Raw genomic sequence first — 14,972 nt, 5'->3', positions numbered from 1 at the left:
CCATACCAGGTGCTCCGTGCCCACTCTAGCATTGAAGTCTCCCATTAATATGAGCTTGTCCGTAGCTGGAGTTTTCTGTAATATTGAGTCGAGGGCTCGGTAGAAATCCTCTTTGATGTTGAACTCAGCATCTAAAGTTGGTGCATAAGCACTAAGGAGAGTGGCGAAGCGTCCCTTTGCAAGGGGGATGCGCCATGTCATTATGCGTTCGCTGACACCGATGGGGGACTCTGGGATGCGTTGCAGCAGTTGGGACTTCACAGCGAAGCCTACTCCATGGATGCGGCAAGTGCCTTCAGGGACCCCCTTCCAGAAGAAGGTGTATCCTGCACCAAAACACACACACACACACACACACACACCAACTCCGCTGAGAGTTGTGTTTCTGTTATGTTTTTCGCACACGTCATCGATCGGTTTTCGCAATCGGGCGACTAGAAAGCATTATCGGAATTCCACAATCTCATTTTTATACTGAATATCGGCCGATACCAATCGCTGGCCGATCGATCGGGGCATCCCTATTGCCAACATTACCATTCAGAGTCAGACAAGAAGATACATCAAATTCCTCTCTGTGCATTCGGTAGAAAGCTATCCGGCTGCAAGCTAGCCCAGCTTAGCACAAATTAATGGAAGCCGATAAAGACCACTAGCCAAGCTTAAAACTCTGGGAGAGGCAACTATATCCGCTCCCATTAATTTGTGCTAAGCTAGACTAGGAAATTGGTATCTATCTTCTTGTCTGAGTCTGGAGAAGACGGTAAAGCGCATTTCCTATAATGTTGGCGTGTTGCTTTAATATATGGCTGCCCTTTTCAAGGATGATACAAAGTGGACAAGTTGTGGTAATTTCATGGAAATCATTAGAACAATGTTGACTGGGTTAATCTGCTGACATCCCAAACGAACCTTGGGATCTCTGGAATGCTCTGGACATAAAACCTGAAGCCTCTTGCAGTACGTTTTACTCTGAGGATTGTACACGTCACAGAAGAGTCTGGTTGCTCTGAGGAAGAAAGAAAAACATGCACACTTTCTTCTTAGTAAAAAAGTTATAATAATAATTGAATTATTCAATAACAATGCACTCTTAATTGAAAAACGTCCTATAAGATTCCCTATATGGGAAGAGCAAGGCATACACTCATTAGTAGATGTTTTTAACAACCAGGGTTTTTGTAGTTATGGAGAAATATGCACAAAATTTAATCTCACCAAGTCCACATGGCTTTTTTACATACAGTTACGGCTATGTTTGAAGTCTCACAGTGTTCCATTAGACATACCAATTGAACACCACAGATACCACAAATTCTTCTATGAAAGAGAGACATCGAGAGGTTTTGTTTCAGGTTTTTATCATCAATTACTAACGTCCTCATATGAAACCCTCCAACTAGAATCTGTCTGGAGGAGGGATATACCAGACCTGGAAAGTGACTTTGATTGGCAAGGAGCATGGGCAAATGTCCGACTTACATCAAGGAACCCGGACCATCAACAAATCAATCTTAACTATATTCACAGGACATACTTGACTCCTATAAGACTGAACAGAATGGGTCTTAAACAAGACTCCAAATGCTCCCAATGTACAAATGGAGACGAAGGGACATTTATGCACATGTATTGGGACTGCCCACCAGTTAAGGCATTCTGGAAAGATGTGACCCAACAATTATCAAAACTCGTATCTTGGAATATACCAGTACACCCCTCTGTATTACTATTGAATGATGTTTTTGAGTTTGCAGTAAATCCACAGCTAAAGAGATTGGTTTTATCGGGTATCACAGTAGCTAAAAAGCTGATCGCATCACGCTGGTTTCAACCGGAAAAAATGTGCCGGAAAGTTTGGTTTCTTACATATCTCGATGTGATTTATCAAGAAATATCTACAGCAAGAATTCTGGGTCTCAATGAATCCAAAATGTCAATGTGGTTAGAAGTGGTGGAGAGAATAAAAGCTAGCTTATAATGGTAGTGTCTGGTTAGGAGCGAGGGATAATGGAGGTACTATCCAAAGAGGGGTCCGGGAGGGGGGGGTTCGAGCTGGAGCATATGTGTGTAGGGTTTTAGATAACAGGTATTAGGGGTATATCCTGTATAAGACATTGGTATAATTGGTAATTTCATTGGATATACACTGTATACGGTAAAGTATTATTATATATTTTTTTTGCTTTCCGTTTCTGTGCTTGCATGTCATTTTAGCCATCTTAATTGTTAGTTTCATTATGTATTGTGTGTTGAGTACTGACTTTTAATAATTTTGTTTTGCAATAATAAAAAAAGAAAATAATAATAATAATAATTGAATTACAGATTTCTTCATGCGTGTCTCGTTGTCTTACCCTTCAATTCTTGTAGGGTACATGGAACCGAAAGAAGTCTGGCTCTCGTACTGTTGATGCAAAATAAAAGGACACATTATGTTATCAATTTAAGAGGAACATACTTCGCAAAATTAAAATAAAAAATACATGTGAAAAGTGCACGCTTTCCTCCATGTGTACATTACATGTTATTATGCCTCACTGTTTACATTAACATTTAAGCTGACGTTTTTATCCAAAGCGACTTACAAGTTCTGTACAACAAGTCAAGTGCTACAGACTTGAGTGCATAGCATAGTAGGCAGTAGGGCTGTCCCCGACTAAGGATTTCGATAGTCAACTATGATTGGCCGAAATTAGCCGATAGTCGACTATTTTCTTTTTTTTTATCATTCCATTTGGGCTGTGGGGGGTGCTTAATGTCTGAAGGAGTCAACGGAAGGCTTCTTGTCCTCTGCAAAAGCATGCAATTGGTCCACTGATGGATACATCTTGATATTTGTCTAGTCTAGTGTGTTCATTAGATGGGTGAAATCCTCTTTCAGTGCCTCTGTGCTTGTTTTCTTAGGCAGTTAGCCTCTGGTATGCGTGCCATTAGCGTTAGCCACGCTTCTAGGCGTCTTTTCTTTTGGAAAGAATGATACAAATATATATATATATATATATATATATATATATATATATAAAAAATCAAAAGAATTTGTATACGACTAAGAGGTTGGCAGTCGACTACGGCTCCTTTCGATCGATTAGTCGACTAATAGGGGTCAGCCCTAGTAGGCAGTAATACAGGCAAGGTAGATTCCTTAGGAGCAGAGTGCATAATAGTAAAAGACAGTACAAATTTAGTATATATATATATATATATATATATATATATATATATATATATATTCTTCTTTATTTTTTCATTTCAGATATTGATTGAAGTGTGTTTTTAACTGTTCCTTGAAAGTGAGCAGAAGTATAGAATCACCTTGGCGTAGCATCGTTCCATGTGTTTTAATGCCACCTTTGGGTTGATCGGATGACTGCAAGAAACGCAGAAAATCTGCAGGTCTGTGTCCTCGCTATCACCTTCATTCACCTGCAAAGAGTGACACTGGCAATTAGGAGATATTCTTATCCAGAGAAACATACAAATACAACAGAAGAGTACACTCAAATTCAAATCACCAACATTTCAAGTCGCCAAAAAAAGAGCAGTACTATGAGAGTAAACCGTGCCGTCCGTAGCATGAGAACAAGAAGACAACATAAGTAGTCTACAATGAATAAGTACAGAGAGAGTTTTTTTTTTTTTTTTTTTTTAGCAAGGTCAAACTCAACAGGATCAAGTGCAATTAGAAGAGTGAGGAAGGGGAGAGGGGGAGGTGAAGTATTCCTTGCAGGGTCGTTAAGTCTTTTGCTGCTTGGCCTTGGGTTTCATTTAAACAAAGAAGGCATAGATGGAATACTGCAGCCTGGTCTTGCCTACAGGACTGAAAAAGGCTGAGCCAAATTATTGGGGGCAAATAGGTCTGACAGATTATTCTGGAGCCAAATTCCACCAACGACAACATTCTGTGAATCTTTTTGATCTTGTTCCCAATGGATGCAATTCATCACCCGGGCTATGGTATCTGATCTGATAGATGGTGCTGTGGATCCTGGTGTAAGGCATTCAGTGATGGTCCTGACAAGTCCTACTAAGCACTCTTATGAAACGGGTCTAATTAATTGCCCACAAGTGAACCATCGCTTTATAGCTGCTAGGCAGGGCGTGTGCAGTGCAGTTATTGAGCATGTGGACGAGGAATCCGGCCAACCGCGTGTCTCAGGGTTAGAAATTAACGGGGGCTTGGGGCAAAATGCCCTCGAAAATTTACCAAATGCCCTAGAAAATAAGTTAAAGGATAACTCCAACATTTTGGGAAATTACTTAGCTTATTTAACATCTTCCCTGGAGTTAGACAAGAAGATACATACCTTTTTTGACTATCCGCATGCATTAGGCTTAGGGAACGCCCGCACCGTTAGCGTAGCTTAGCTTAATCACTGGAAGTGGGGCAGTCCTTTACCCTGAAGTTCCCTACAGTCACGAAATACACTCCAAATACAACTCCAAAACGTTCCTGTAAACATGTTGTGACCTGTGTATTTACCACGTGGAGAAATAAAGAATAATTGCATTCGACATTTACGTTTTATTTTTTTTTAAACTTTGACCAGTCAGCTGGTTCTTTTACGCGTTTATCGCTTTTTCCTGGTCAAGTATGACCGACAGAAACAGGTTGAATGGGGGTATAGATGGGGGGAAAGACACTCTGAGAAAGTACGGCTTGTCCGGGAGTCGAACTCGCTACCCCAGATCCGTGACGCGCACGGTTGTCCCCGACGCCGAAATAGCGTTCGAGGTACGCGGTGAGCTACTGGAGCTCCCCGACATTTACGTTTTCTAAGCAAATATACTCTGAACAATTTTTTGCCTAACCACTCCTGTCGGGGCGCAGTGATTTCACACAACGCAGTGCTACTTTCTAATGTGACGCCAGTGTTTGTTTACATTTTCATTTAATTCAAAGGATCCGAACCGATTGAAGTTTATGGATACCATGACTGTGGTAAGTTTTAATTTATGTTTTTAGATGGAAGGCTGTATTCCATCTGTCTAACGTTAGCGAATATTGTGAGATTGATGAATAGGACATAACGTTGCTGGACTATCGACCTAGTTAGCCTAGTGAATCCACACTTGTGGTATTATTATAACTCATTTATTGTGTAACGCTAGCCCCTTAAAACTTACCACAGTCATGGTATACATAAACTTCAATCGGTTCGGATCCTTTAAATTAAATGAAAATGTAAACAAACACTGGCGTCACGTTAGAAAGCAGCACTGCGTTGAGTGAAATCACTGCGCCCAGAGAGGAGTGGTTAGGCAAAAAATAGTTCAGAGTATATTTGCTTAGAAAACGTAAATGTCGAATTCAATTATTTTTTATTTCTCCACATGGTAAATACACAGGTCACAACATGTTTACAGGAACGTTTTGGAGTTGTACTTGGAGTGTATTTCGTGACTGTAGGGGACTGTAGGGAACTTCAGGGTAAAGGACTGCCCCACTGCCCAGTGATGAAGCTAAGCTATGCTAACGGTGCGGGCGTTCCCTAATGCATGTACAGAGACAAAAAAGGTATGTCTCTTCTTGTCTAACTCCAGGGAAGATGTTAAATAAGCTAATTTCCCAAAATGTTGGAGTTTTCCTTTAAGGGGGGTAAGAAAAGCCCCAGACAGTTTACTAATTAGATATATAATTATATATATGCTCTACAGTGCGAGCATTTCCCTCGTATTTGCCCCTAATAATATGTGTGCGCGAACCGGAAAAATAATTTACTCGCAGTGTGCAAGACGAGTGAAGATTACAAAACAGCTCTGCTGTTAATAGTTCAGAAACTACAAGTCCCACATTACACAAGGCGCATAAACGTCCAATCACAGTGGAGTTTCCTGCGGTGACGCGGCTGGTTTCATGTAACGTCGTTGCCAGTTGTATCTCGTCCGTGAGATAAAGACTGGTAAAGCACTACGGCCGAAAGTGTGTATGGGGTAGAATTTCCGGTGTATGTACTTCCCCTGGAAGCTGCCTCCGAACTAACCAAACTTTTCCCGAATCCTGTCGGCAAACAAGCTAGAACGTCCCAGTCATGTAGTAAATTATTCAGGCAAAGCCATTGCAGTGGCTTAAACTAGGAAATATTGTGCACTTCACACGTTTCTATAATTGTTTTGTCGAAACCGGAAAGCCTGTAGCCGGTACTTCCTGTACTTCCGTTTTCACACTTTAGGAGGCATAGCTTTACCAGCCTAGGTTTCATGCGAGTGAAAGGAAGAACACAGTACGCGCTGGAACAGAAAGTCACGGTACCATACTACCATAGGCAAGTTATACATTCAGAATCAGACAACGCATTCAGCCAGCCATGAAGCCCATTCATTTTTATTTTGAGCAAAAGAGAGACAAGGAGAAAGAGGAATCCGGCGAGGCAGCTAATGTTACTGAGGCGGATAACATTAGCAAAGTTAGCACACGCACATACACTGTGGGCCAGCCAGTGATTTTGGTGGTGTGTGCGCACAGATGTGTGTCCCGTTCCCGTTTGCACACGCACATACACGCACATAGTAAGCCATCACTGGGACCGCTCAGAGGAAAGGGGGGCTGAGAATATCTGTGTCTATCTGTCTCGCTCTCTCTCCCTCTCTACATCTCTCTCTCCTGAACCTATTATATTAAAAAAGAAGACATTGATGGACAGTAGCTATACGTATAAATTATAGCTCAGTTGCTGTAACAGAATAATTGTATTGTATTCTGAGGGGTTGCACTTCCATGTTTGAAGGACTATTATATTGCAGCTCAATTAAGACCAATGACGTGTTGGTGTAATCCAGAATATTTTGCCAGGTGGAAGGAGATCGAGATGGCAGTAACAGAAGAGTATCCAATTCAAGCGGCAATTGGGGATAAGGCTTTGTTGAATGATTTAAGGGAGTTGGGAAATCCATGGATTAGTTTACCACTTAAGTTGTGGAGTAAGGTAACAGCCCCAAATTTTTTTAAAGAAGCCATAAAGGTTTTGGGATGGTGTGCGTATGACCCAGAGTTTGTACCCAAAATAATGGATGTACGGTTTAAAGGGTGGGAGACTCTAGGCCTAACAGCATATTGTACCTTTTTACATCAGGGGTCAATGAAGAGCTTTCAAGATCTGAAGTTGCAGCATGGTTTGAAAATATTTTTACAGATATCTTCAAGTTCGGCACTATATCGAGCAACTACTGAAGCAAAGTAAACAAACACTTTTTGAAAATATTTGATTAAAAGTCATCAGAGGCTTATGTCTCGAACTCAAACCAAAAAACCATCTCAAGACTCTATAAGGGATTACAACAGACGAAAGGTAATTCATTGTATGTAAAACAGAAATGGGGAAAGGGAGGGAAACCTAAATATAACAGAAGAGGAATGGGAGGATTTATGTGAAATACAATCGAAAACATCAAGTTCACCAGTATGGAGAGAATTTGGTTGGAAATCCCTGATTAGGTTCTTTAGTACTCCAGCTCAAGGGAGTCATCATACCAAATCTTCCAACTGCTGGAGACAGTGTGGCCTCTCAGAGTTCCCAGCCTTCCCAGAGACATCGCATTTCTCTCCTCTCCCCAGGCTCCTCAAGGCCGTTCCTACCGCCGCCTCTACTGCCTCCATGAAGCCTGACGCTGCTGTGCTCTGTGCTTTGTGCCGGTTGTCGGACTATACTCAAATCAACTCGAAATGGATATAATCAGTGGATTGCATATTTTCGTCAAGGAAGCAGAATAAGGCTAACCCTCTCTGCCTCTGCGACATTTCAATCGGGCTACCAACTTGAAGTCGTGAATATTTGGATTATCAAAGCTTTTGGGATTGCAATAAGAAGATTTTGGATCTGTTTACCGCGCACAGGGCCTAACAAAATGAACTGATTAAGACACTTGGACACTTGGACTAATGCATTCAGTCATTTGGACGGAGTTGTTAAAACTCACTCCACTCAAACCAATAGAGTTATAATTCACTCTACTCAAAATCAAATTTAAATCGACGTGACTGGGGAAATGTTGCCAGTCAGTCAGCCAAAACAAATTCCTGGACGACTCCAAGGTCAAACTGAGAGCTGCTGGAGTCGAAGAGTGGCATGCGGCCCCCCCACCCCCCCTCCTACGTGTATGGCCCAGCGCCTCACGTTGGTGATGACAGCTAACTCGTATGCGAGCTGGAGGGGGGAGCCAAGGCTGTCTCGTCAACCCCCCCCCCCCCCGGGTGCTCCGCGGCAAACATGGCAGCGGTAATACGCATACGTCTGTCTCAAAGAGTCCTGCATGTATAAATGTATAACAAATGCGCATGTTGGTGAATTTATGACTGTGTGCCATTATTACTATCAATGTAATAATTGTGGAATATTACTATAATGAGCTGTATGTGTATGAACAACCAAGCATCCTTTGTGAAGCACTTTGGTTGACAAGTGTCATGTTTAAATGTGCTATATAAATAAATTTGATTGATTGATCAGAGGCAAATCATTACCACATATTCTAGTCTTGTCCCTTGCTGATGCCTTTCTGGAGGGAGGTCCATACAATTTTTGAAAAAGTATTCCAGGGGGACATCCCATTTAAGTTGGAGAGTCTATTATTTGGGCGTCAGGCCATCAGAAAATGGGGATAGATATATATTTCAGATATTAAGCGCGGCTAGCAGGAAAGCCATTACTAGAAAGTGGTTAAGAACAGAAATTCCTACAGTGGATGATTACATTGATATTATTTATGATATTTTTAAGATGGAAATAATGACTTTTTCTTTTAGGTTGCAACAGGATAAGTTTCGGAAGAAATGGGAAAGATGGATAATGTACATTACACCGTTACGATCTTCATTTGTTTAAGGTATACAGAAATGACCATTCGGGATAATTGTTAAGTGAACCTTGTGTAAAGGGAGTAGAGTATCAGGAAGATGCACCCCAACGTATTATTTTGTTATTTGTTTGCTTTATGGTAGATGCAGATGTATTGGAGATGTACCATAACATTATTTTGTTATCCGTTATTTTTTGTTATTGTTTTTGTTTGTCTAGAAAGAAAAAAAAATAAGTATAGGATGTTAGTGACTGTATGGGTCCTCATGTATGTACTGGTACTTCTGCACCGCAACTTTTAAGTTAAGTAAGAATTATTAACAATTGATGCAATTTGTACTGCAGAAGGCTGAGATAAATGAAGGCAAAGTCAAGATATTGTTTGTATGGACCATGGTGAAAATCAATAAAAAGATAATAAAAAAATAGCGTTTCAATGACAATGAATTAAATATATACCGATACTTTCTGCAGTATCGGTACCAGCTGGCGAGTGTTCTACAGCAAGTTGTTGACACGCTGTTCAGAGCGCGCTTGCCCCTCCGCCTGCTCCAGCCCTCCCTCTCACAGAGTCGTCTTCAGTTTGTAAATAAACATTTTAGCAGTGCCAGCGCGGATCTCCATAAAGAAATGAAAGAGGTTCGTGACAGCTGCTCTTTCAACGTCACTGTGACTGAAGCATTAAACCATTAACTCGTTTAATACATGATACGTTGTCTACTGATGGCGCATAATATCAACAGCTGATTCGTTGTAACGTTACAGCTACCAGCTAACGTTAGCTACTGCTAGCAGTTAGCTCCGTTAGCTTAGTTGGCCACCGTTATAATTACTGCATGGAAACGGAGTAACGTTAACATTTAAACGCTATGTTGAGGTCATACAATACTACAGTCGACATAAGGTTAACGTTACCCCGTTTCCATCAAGTGTTTAAATAGCAGCAATCTTGTTGAAAATGTAACGTTACTAAAATGCTCCGAGCATAGCCTCTCTCTCTCTCTCTCTCTCTCTCTCTCTCTCTCTCTCTCTAAATAAAAATCGAAACTGTTACTAACTGTAATACAAACAGTTCAGTTTGTCAGGTACATGCAACACAGATTAGTGTTTACATCTGTCTGCTTGAGAAAATACCATGTTCTGCATTTGCAATAAAAATGATTGAAGTGAGATGAACAGTTATTTTTAAATGTGTGAAGTATCGATACTTTTCAAGGTATCGTATCGAAGTCGAAATTCCAGTATCGTGACAACACTAATAGCAAGTGAGAAAATTAAGAACAACTGTATTTCAGCAAATGTACTTAATTCTCTCTATCTCTCTCTCTACCTCTCTCTCTCACACAGCAAGCAATTGTCCGTCATTCTCTCTCTCACACTCACTCACACTTTACCCTTTAAATGCCAGTGTTTGTGATGGCATCACAAATTATTGTAAAAAAGAAAAGAAAACACATATTCAATACATTTTTGAATGTTTACCCTTTAAATGCCAGTTTGTGTGATGGCATCACAAATTATTGTTAAAAAAAACACAAAAAGTTAAATATTTTCAATATATCAAATGCAAAGTACATTTTTCTGGGGAAGATTATAACAGGCTAGGCATGTGTCAATGATTAGCAGCAACACAGGGGGGGGGGGGGGGGGGGGCGGGGGACGTCGTTTCTGATGATTGATTACCAATAACCGCGTTAGCCTCAGTAGCCACATACGCTGATCGGCTGGTTGAGATCTTACCGTGGGCCGGTTGGATCCCCCAGAGCATTTCTCAGTTATCGATCGCCATTTGGTAGATCTATATCTCCATTGGCTGATGATATATTCCTCGGCGTTGCAAAAGGTATTCCAAGCTACTATGCTGCACATCCAGAATCCAGCTACTGGAAACTACATTGAAAGTAAAAAAAAAAAAAATGCACCGTTCTGCCACAGGGCACACTGCATTATCGGGACAGCGCCCCTAAGAGGATCTGGCCGGTAATGCACTTTCCAGAATTCGAAGAGGAGGGTAGATCTGTAGTGCCGCTCGGTGACATCGAGTAGGTTATTACAATGGAATAAAAGCCAAAACAACCTTGCCACGGACATGTCCGTGGTTGGTCCTCAACCGGTGGATTCGAAACACGGATTTATCCGTGGCCAGTCCCGAATGTGTTAAGGGGGACAAAAAAAGCCCTGGAATATTTTTTTTTCTAACCCTGGCGTGTCTGAGGTAGTGATCGCGAAACGAACATGTGACCGTATGTATGCACGCACCGACCGGCCAATCCACAGAGAGAACACGGCAAATTATAGAGGCGCCGTTTCCCACAATCGCTTCAAAAGCCCTTGCGTTGTAAGTACAGGCCGCCTCACCTCCTCATCCGGCAGGACCACCTGTTGCTTGGCCTTGGTGATGACCCCCTCCAGCTCGTGGAAGCGGCGCTCCATCTCGGTGAGGCGGAGCCGGGCGTTCTGCTGGTCCCGCCGGATCCGCTCCAGCTGCTTCTTGCCGTGCTCCTCCGCAATGCAGGGGCTCTGCTGCCACTGCTGGATGCGCTGAGGGAGGATCTCATAGATACGACTGGACACACACACACAGTTAATTGGACATCTTTCTGATAGCGTATTGTGGCAACAGTTGATTCAAAATTACTTTACCATTTTTAAGTTTGGAAACAAGCCCCTATCTTGCATCTAATTTCCCATCTAATGACTAACAGCCGGTCTGAGTGACAGTGGTGCTGGTGATTGGTAGGGATGTCCCGATACCCATACCAGTATATCAAGTACAAACTACTCCTATACTACTACTCAGTGCCATATTTGTTCAGGAAAACACAAAATTAAATGTTAACCATTTGTTACAGTCAGAAAGTGAGGAACATCTGATGAAAATAACATTTAGTCAAAGTTCAAACTGTATGGTATCATTAATTACACGGCATAAGTACTCGGTATTGGCAAGTACAAAATAAGGATTCCAGTACATTATTTCATTGGCCTGAGCGTTCAATCAATTTGTGAAACCTCAAGACGAAGAACCAGTGTTGTGTTCATTCACAGCTAAAGACAGTAGAGGTTGAGTACTTTATTATCCAACGATGGTAGGTAGAGTATTGTGTTCATTCACAGTTAAAGACAGTCATTTGAATTGACGTTACAACGGCAAATACATGGGGCCATCCAGAATATGTAAAAACAGTTATATAATAATAATAATAATAATAATAATAATAATAATAATAATAATAATAATAATAATAATAATAATAATAATAATAATAATAATAATAATAATAATAATAATAATAATAATAATAATAATAATAATAATTAATAATTAATAATAATAATAATAATAATAATAATAATGGCTTGGATTTATATAGCGCTCTTCATGACACCCAGAGCACTTCACAGAGTCCATTATTCGTTCATACACAGTCATACCGGTGGTGGTAAGCTACAATTGCAGCCAGAGCTGCCCTGAGGCAGACTCACGGAAGCGTGGCGAATAATCATCACCTACGGCCCCTCCGACCACCACCAACATTCATTCACATGCATACACATTCATACGAGGCAAGTAGGTTAAGTGTCTTGCCCAAGGACACAACAGCAATGGGATGGACATGGGCTTGAGCGGGATTCGAACCACCAACCCTTCGATCATTGGACGACACGCTCTACCCCTGAGCCAAAGCCGCCCCACATATGGCTCTTCAGTGTCAGGCTTGTGAACACAAGCTACTCTCTTCCAAAGCCCAGAACCCAGTTAAGACGTTTGAGATGTCATCAGGTATAAATGGTCTCTAGCGGCTACATAGACAATAATTGGGAGACTGATCTCTGCGGACCCACAGAATGCTCGCTTTGAGAAAGCGACCCTTCGGAAGATTGGTGCAGCGCCAAGCGAGAGCTCTTACTTGGTGGCTAGCTTCATGCCACAGTCCTCGGAGCAGTATTTGGAGTTGGGACGTGTCGCCTCCATGCAGCTGGGCCCGAGACACTGACGAGACCCCGTGTTGTCCCGTCCGTCTGCCCTCTCGCTGTGTCTCACTTTGTCCTTGTGTTTCTGCTTCTGTTTGTGGCGCCGTGACTCTTTCTAAAAGAAAATAATAATAATTAAGAAAATGGGACGGATAAAGAGTTCCAAACGTTACCGTAGTAAAATGGATTCTTGTTGTGCACTTTCATACACAACGTTCATTTAAAGAGTTTGTTTATCTTACCTTCTTGTCAAACTTCTTTTCCCGTCTCTTCACGTGCTTCACCTTCACCGCTTTCTTCCTCATGACGGGACTGAAAGGTGGACCGTCCTCCTCATCGCTGAGCCACGGCTGGGCAAGGACAAAAGGACGGAGAAAAACATTCATGAAAATGTTAAAGGGTAAATCGCTGGTACAACTTGAAAGCGGCTGCTGTCAAATGTTTTGATAACATTGTCATGGAAAATGACGTGTTTGTCTTGTTGGAGTGGTTGGAGACATATTTGCCTACAGCATAATTTGGATGAACCTACTAAGTTTCAGAGTCTCATGTTGTTCACACATAGAAAGAAAAATGGGTCATCGTCATTCGCATGACAATATAATAAAGATTATATGGAAGCCATTTTAGGCATACCAAAGGAAATTCCCACAATGCACTAGTAGATTCTGTTTTTCTATCTATTCCAAGTTCTGTGGTGTCAGTGATTGGCATACTATGTTGCTGTCATTGTATCCTGCTTCCTTGTATTGTTGGTAAAGCTCCACCTCGCTGTCGTAATCGTCCGAATACCGTCTCCGCCTGTGGTAGTTCCTCTCTCTCGGAGAACACTCCTCGTCCTTCACACGCAGCATTTTCTGAATGAGAACAAGAAGCAAGGGGTCTGTCAGACATATCTGAAGTATGCTTGGGGGGCAGGATGGTTACTAGGGATGGGCAAAACTCAAAATAACTATTTGATAGTCACTGGGAACTATTCGATTACCCCCCCCCCCCCCCCCCCCCACACACTTGGTTAACATTTGATTTAGTTCTTAGTTAATAGCGAATGTGACATAATCAAACAAGTGAGCTAGCTGGCTACGGTCATTGCTAGCAGCTAGATATTTGTGAGTGGCAGCAGGCTAATGTTATTTCCAGGAACAAAAGCATTAACTAATTCCGTGCCAATCATGAGTATAGTCGGGTTAACTCGCCATACGTTCCGTGCCAATCACGAGTATAGTCGGGTTTTAATAGTTATTTATTTTATTAGCGATATTCATTCATTTTTCATCCATCCAGCCTGACGTTATCATTGGGAATGGGTCTGAGCTCGCAAAGGGCAAATACCGCTGCCTATCGTCTCCCGGATGGTATTGCACATCATTGGATTGGATTGGCTGGGACTGTGCATCTAAAAAATAAGTCCGTCCAGGTTTTACTTCTCGGGCATGCAGCTGGATACCATTGCATTGAGTCCCCCCACTGGGAGCATCGTGGATCATTGTGTTTTGGACTATAACGTTGGATCAATGGACGCAATCGATATTTGGAATGGCGATCAGGAATTGGATTAATCTTTTTACATGACATCAGATGTGAGGTAAGGCCTTTATGTTACGAATCTTGGGGTAATCAGATGTTCCTATCACCGCCATCGGAGCGTGTGTGTGTGTGTGTGTGTGTGCGTGCCGTTAGCGCAGACCAAAGTATTTAGACGCGATTTTTCAGACCCCGCTTCTCTTCGTACATGAGGACACATAATACTATCGATAATCTAGCGTTTATTTGAAAACGATTAATAAATCAGCTGAAAAATGACAACGTGTTTTGTGTATTCCACTAAAGGGCTATTATCGCGGATTTATCTGGAATTACTAGAAATCTCCAAAACTATACTCCTATTCAAAACGGTATAAAACAGAAATGTACAGATGAAAAAACAATCCGTTTCGTACATGTTGACTGCAAGCAAGTCATTGATAAGCGACGGGTGCATTAGACCCATAGCCATAATTTAAGATATAGTTTAAGCGTTCGCAAATATCCCCGTCCTCCCATTGACTAAAGTGCTGGCACGGAAAGGGCCATCAGCAGAGGGCGCTGTTGGCCCGGAATGAGTTCATTCCAAAAGTTACATTGTTGATGCTTGAAATGTCTGAGCTTCCACGTTAACATTTGGCTTTGTTTTGACTTAATAGTGAAAGTGAGATAATCCAA

General features: G+C 41.7%; 1 protein-coding gene across 2 annotated transcripts in view; it reads right to left on the bottom strand.

Moving 5' to 3' along the window:
* cxxc1b (CXXC finger protein 1b) overlaps positions 1-14,972 on the bottom strand; it is a 60,961-nt gene that overhangs the window by 10,367 nt on the left and 35,622 nt on the right. The window contains exons 6-12 of one of the 2 annotated variants that reach the window (XM_084317679.1): positions 13,487-13,627; positions 13,013-13,120; positions 12,707-12,885; positions 11,154-11,361; positions 3,316-3,426; positions 2,358-2,407; positions 913-1,009 (exon numbers count right to left, since the gene is read on the bottom strand). In XM_084317679.1, the coding sequence (XP_084173805.1) occupies positions 913-1,009; positions 2,358-2,407; positions 3,316-3,426; positions 11,154-11,361; positions 12,707-12,885; positions 13,013-13,120; positions 13,487-13,627 (894 nt within the window). The remainder of the gene's footprint in view (positions 1-912; positions 1,010-2,357; positions 2,408-3,315; positions 3,427-11,153; positions 11,362-12,706; positions 12,886-13,012; positions 13,121-13,486; positions 13,628-14,972) is intronic. The other variant, XM_084317680.1, reaches the window with a different exon arrangement.

This window comes from Notolepis coatsorum (assembly GCF_963971535.1).
Source record: "Notolepis coatsorum genome assembly, chromosome: 6".
Lineage (NCBI taxonomy): Eukaryota > Metazoa > Chordata > Actinopteri > Aulopiformes > Paralepididae > Notolepis > Notolepis coatsorum.
This window is presented reverse-complemented; position numbering and strand designations above follow the sequence as displayed.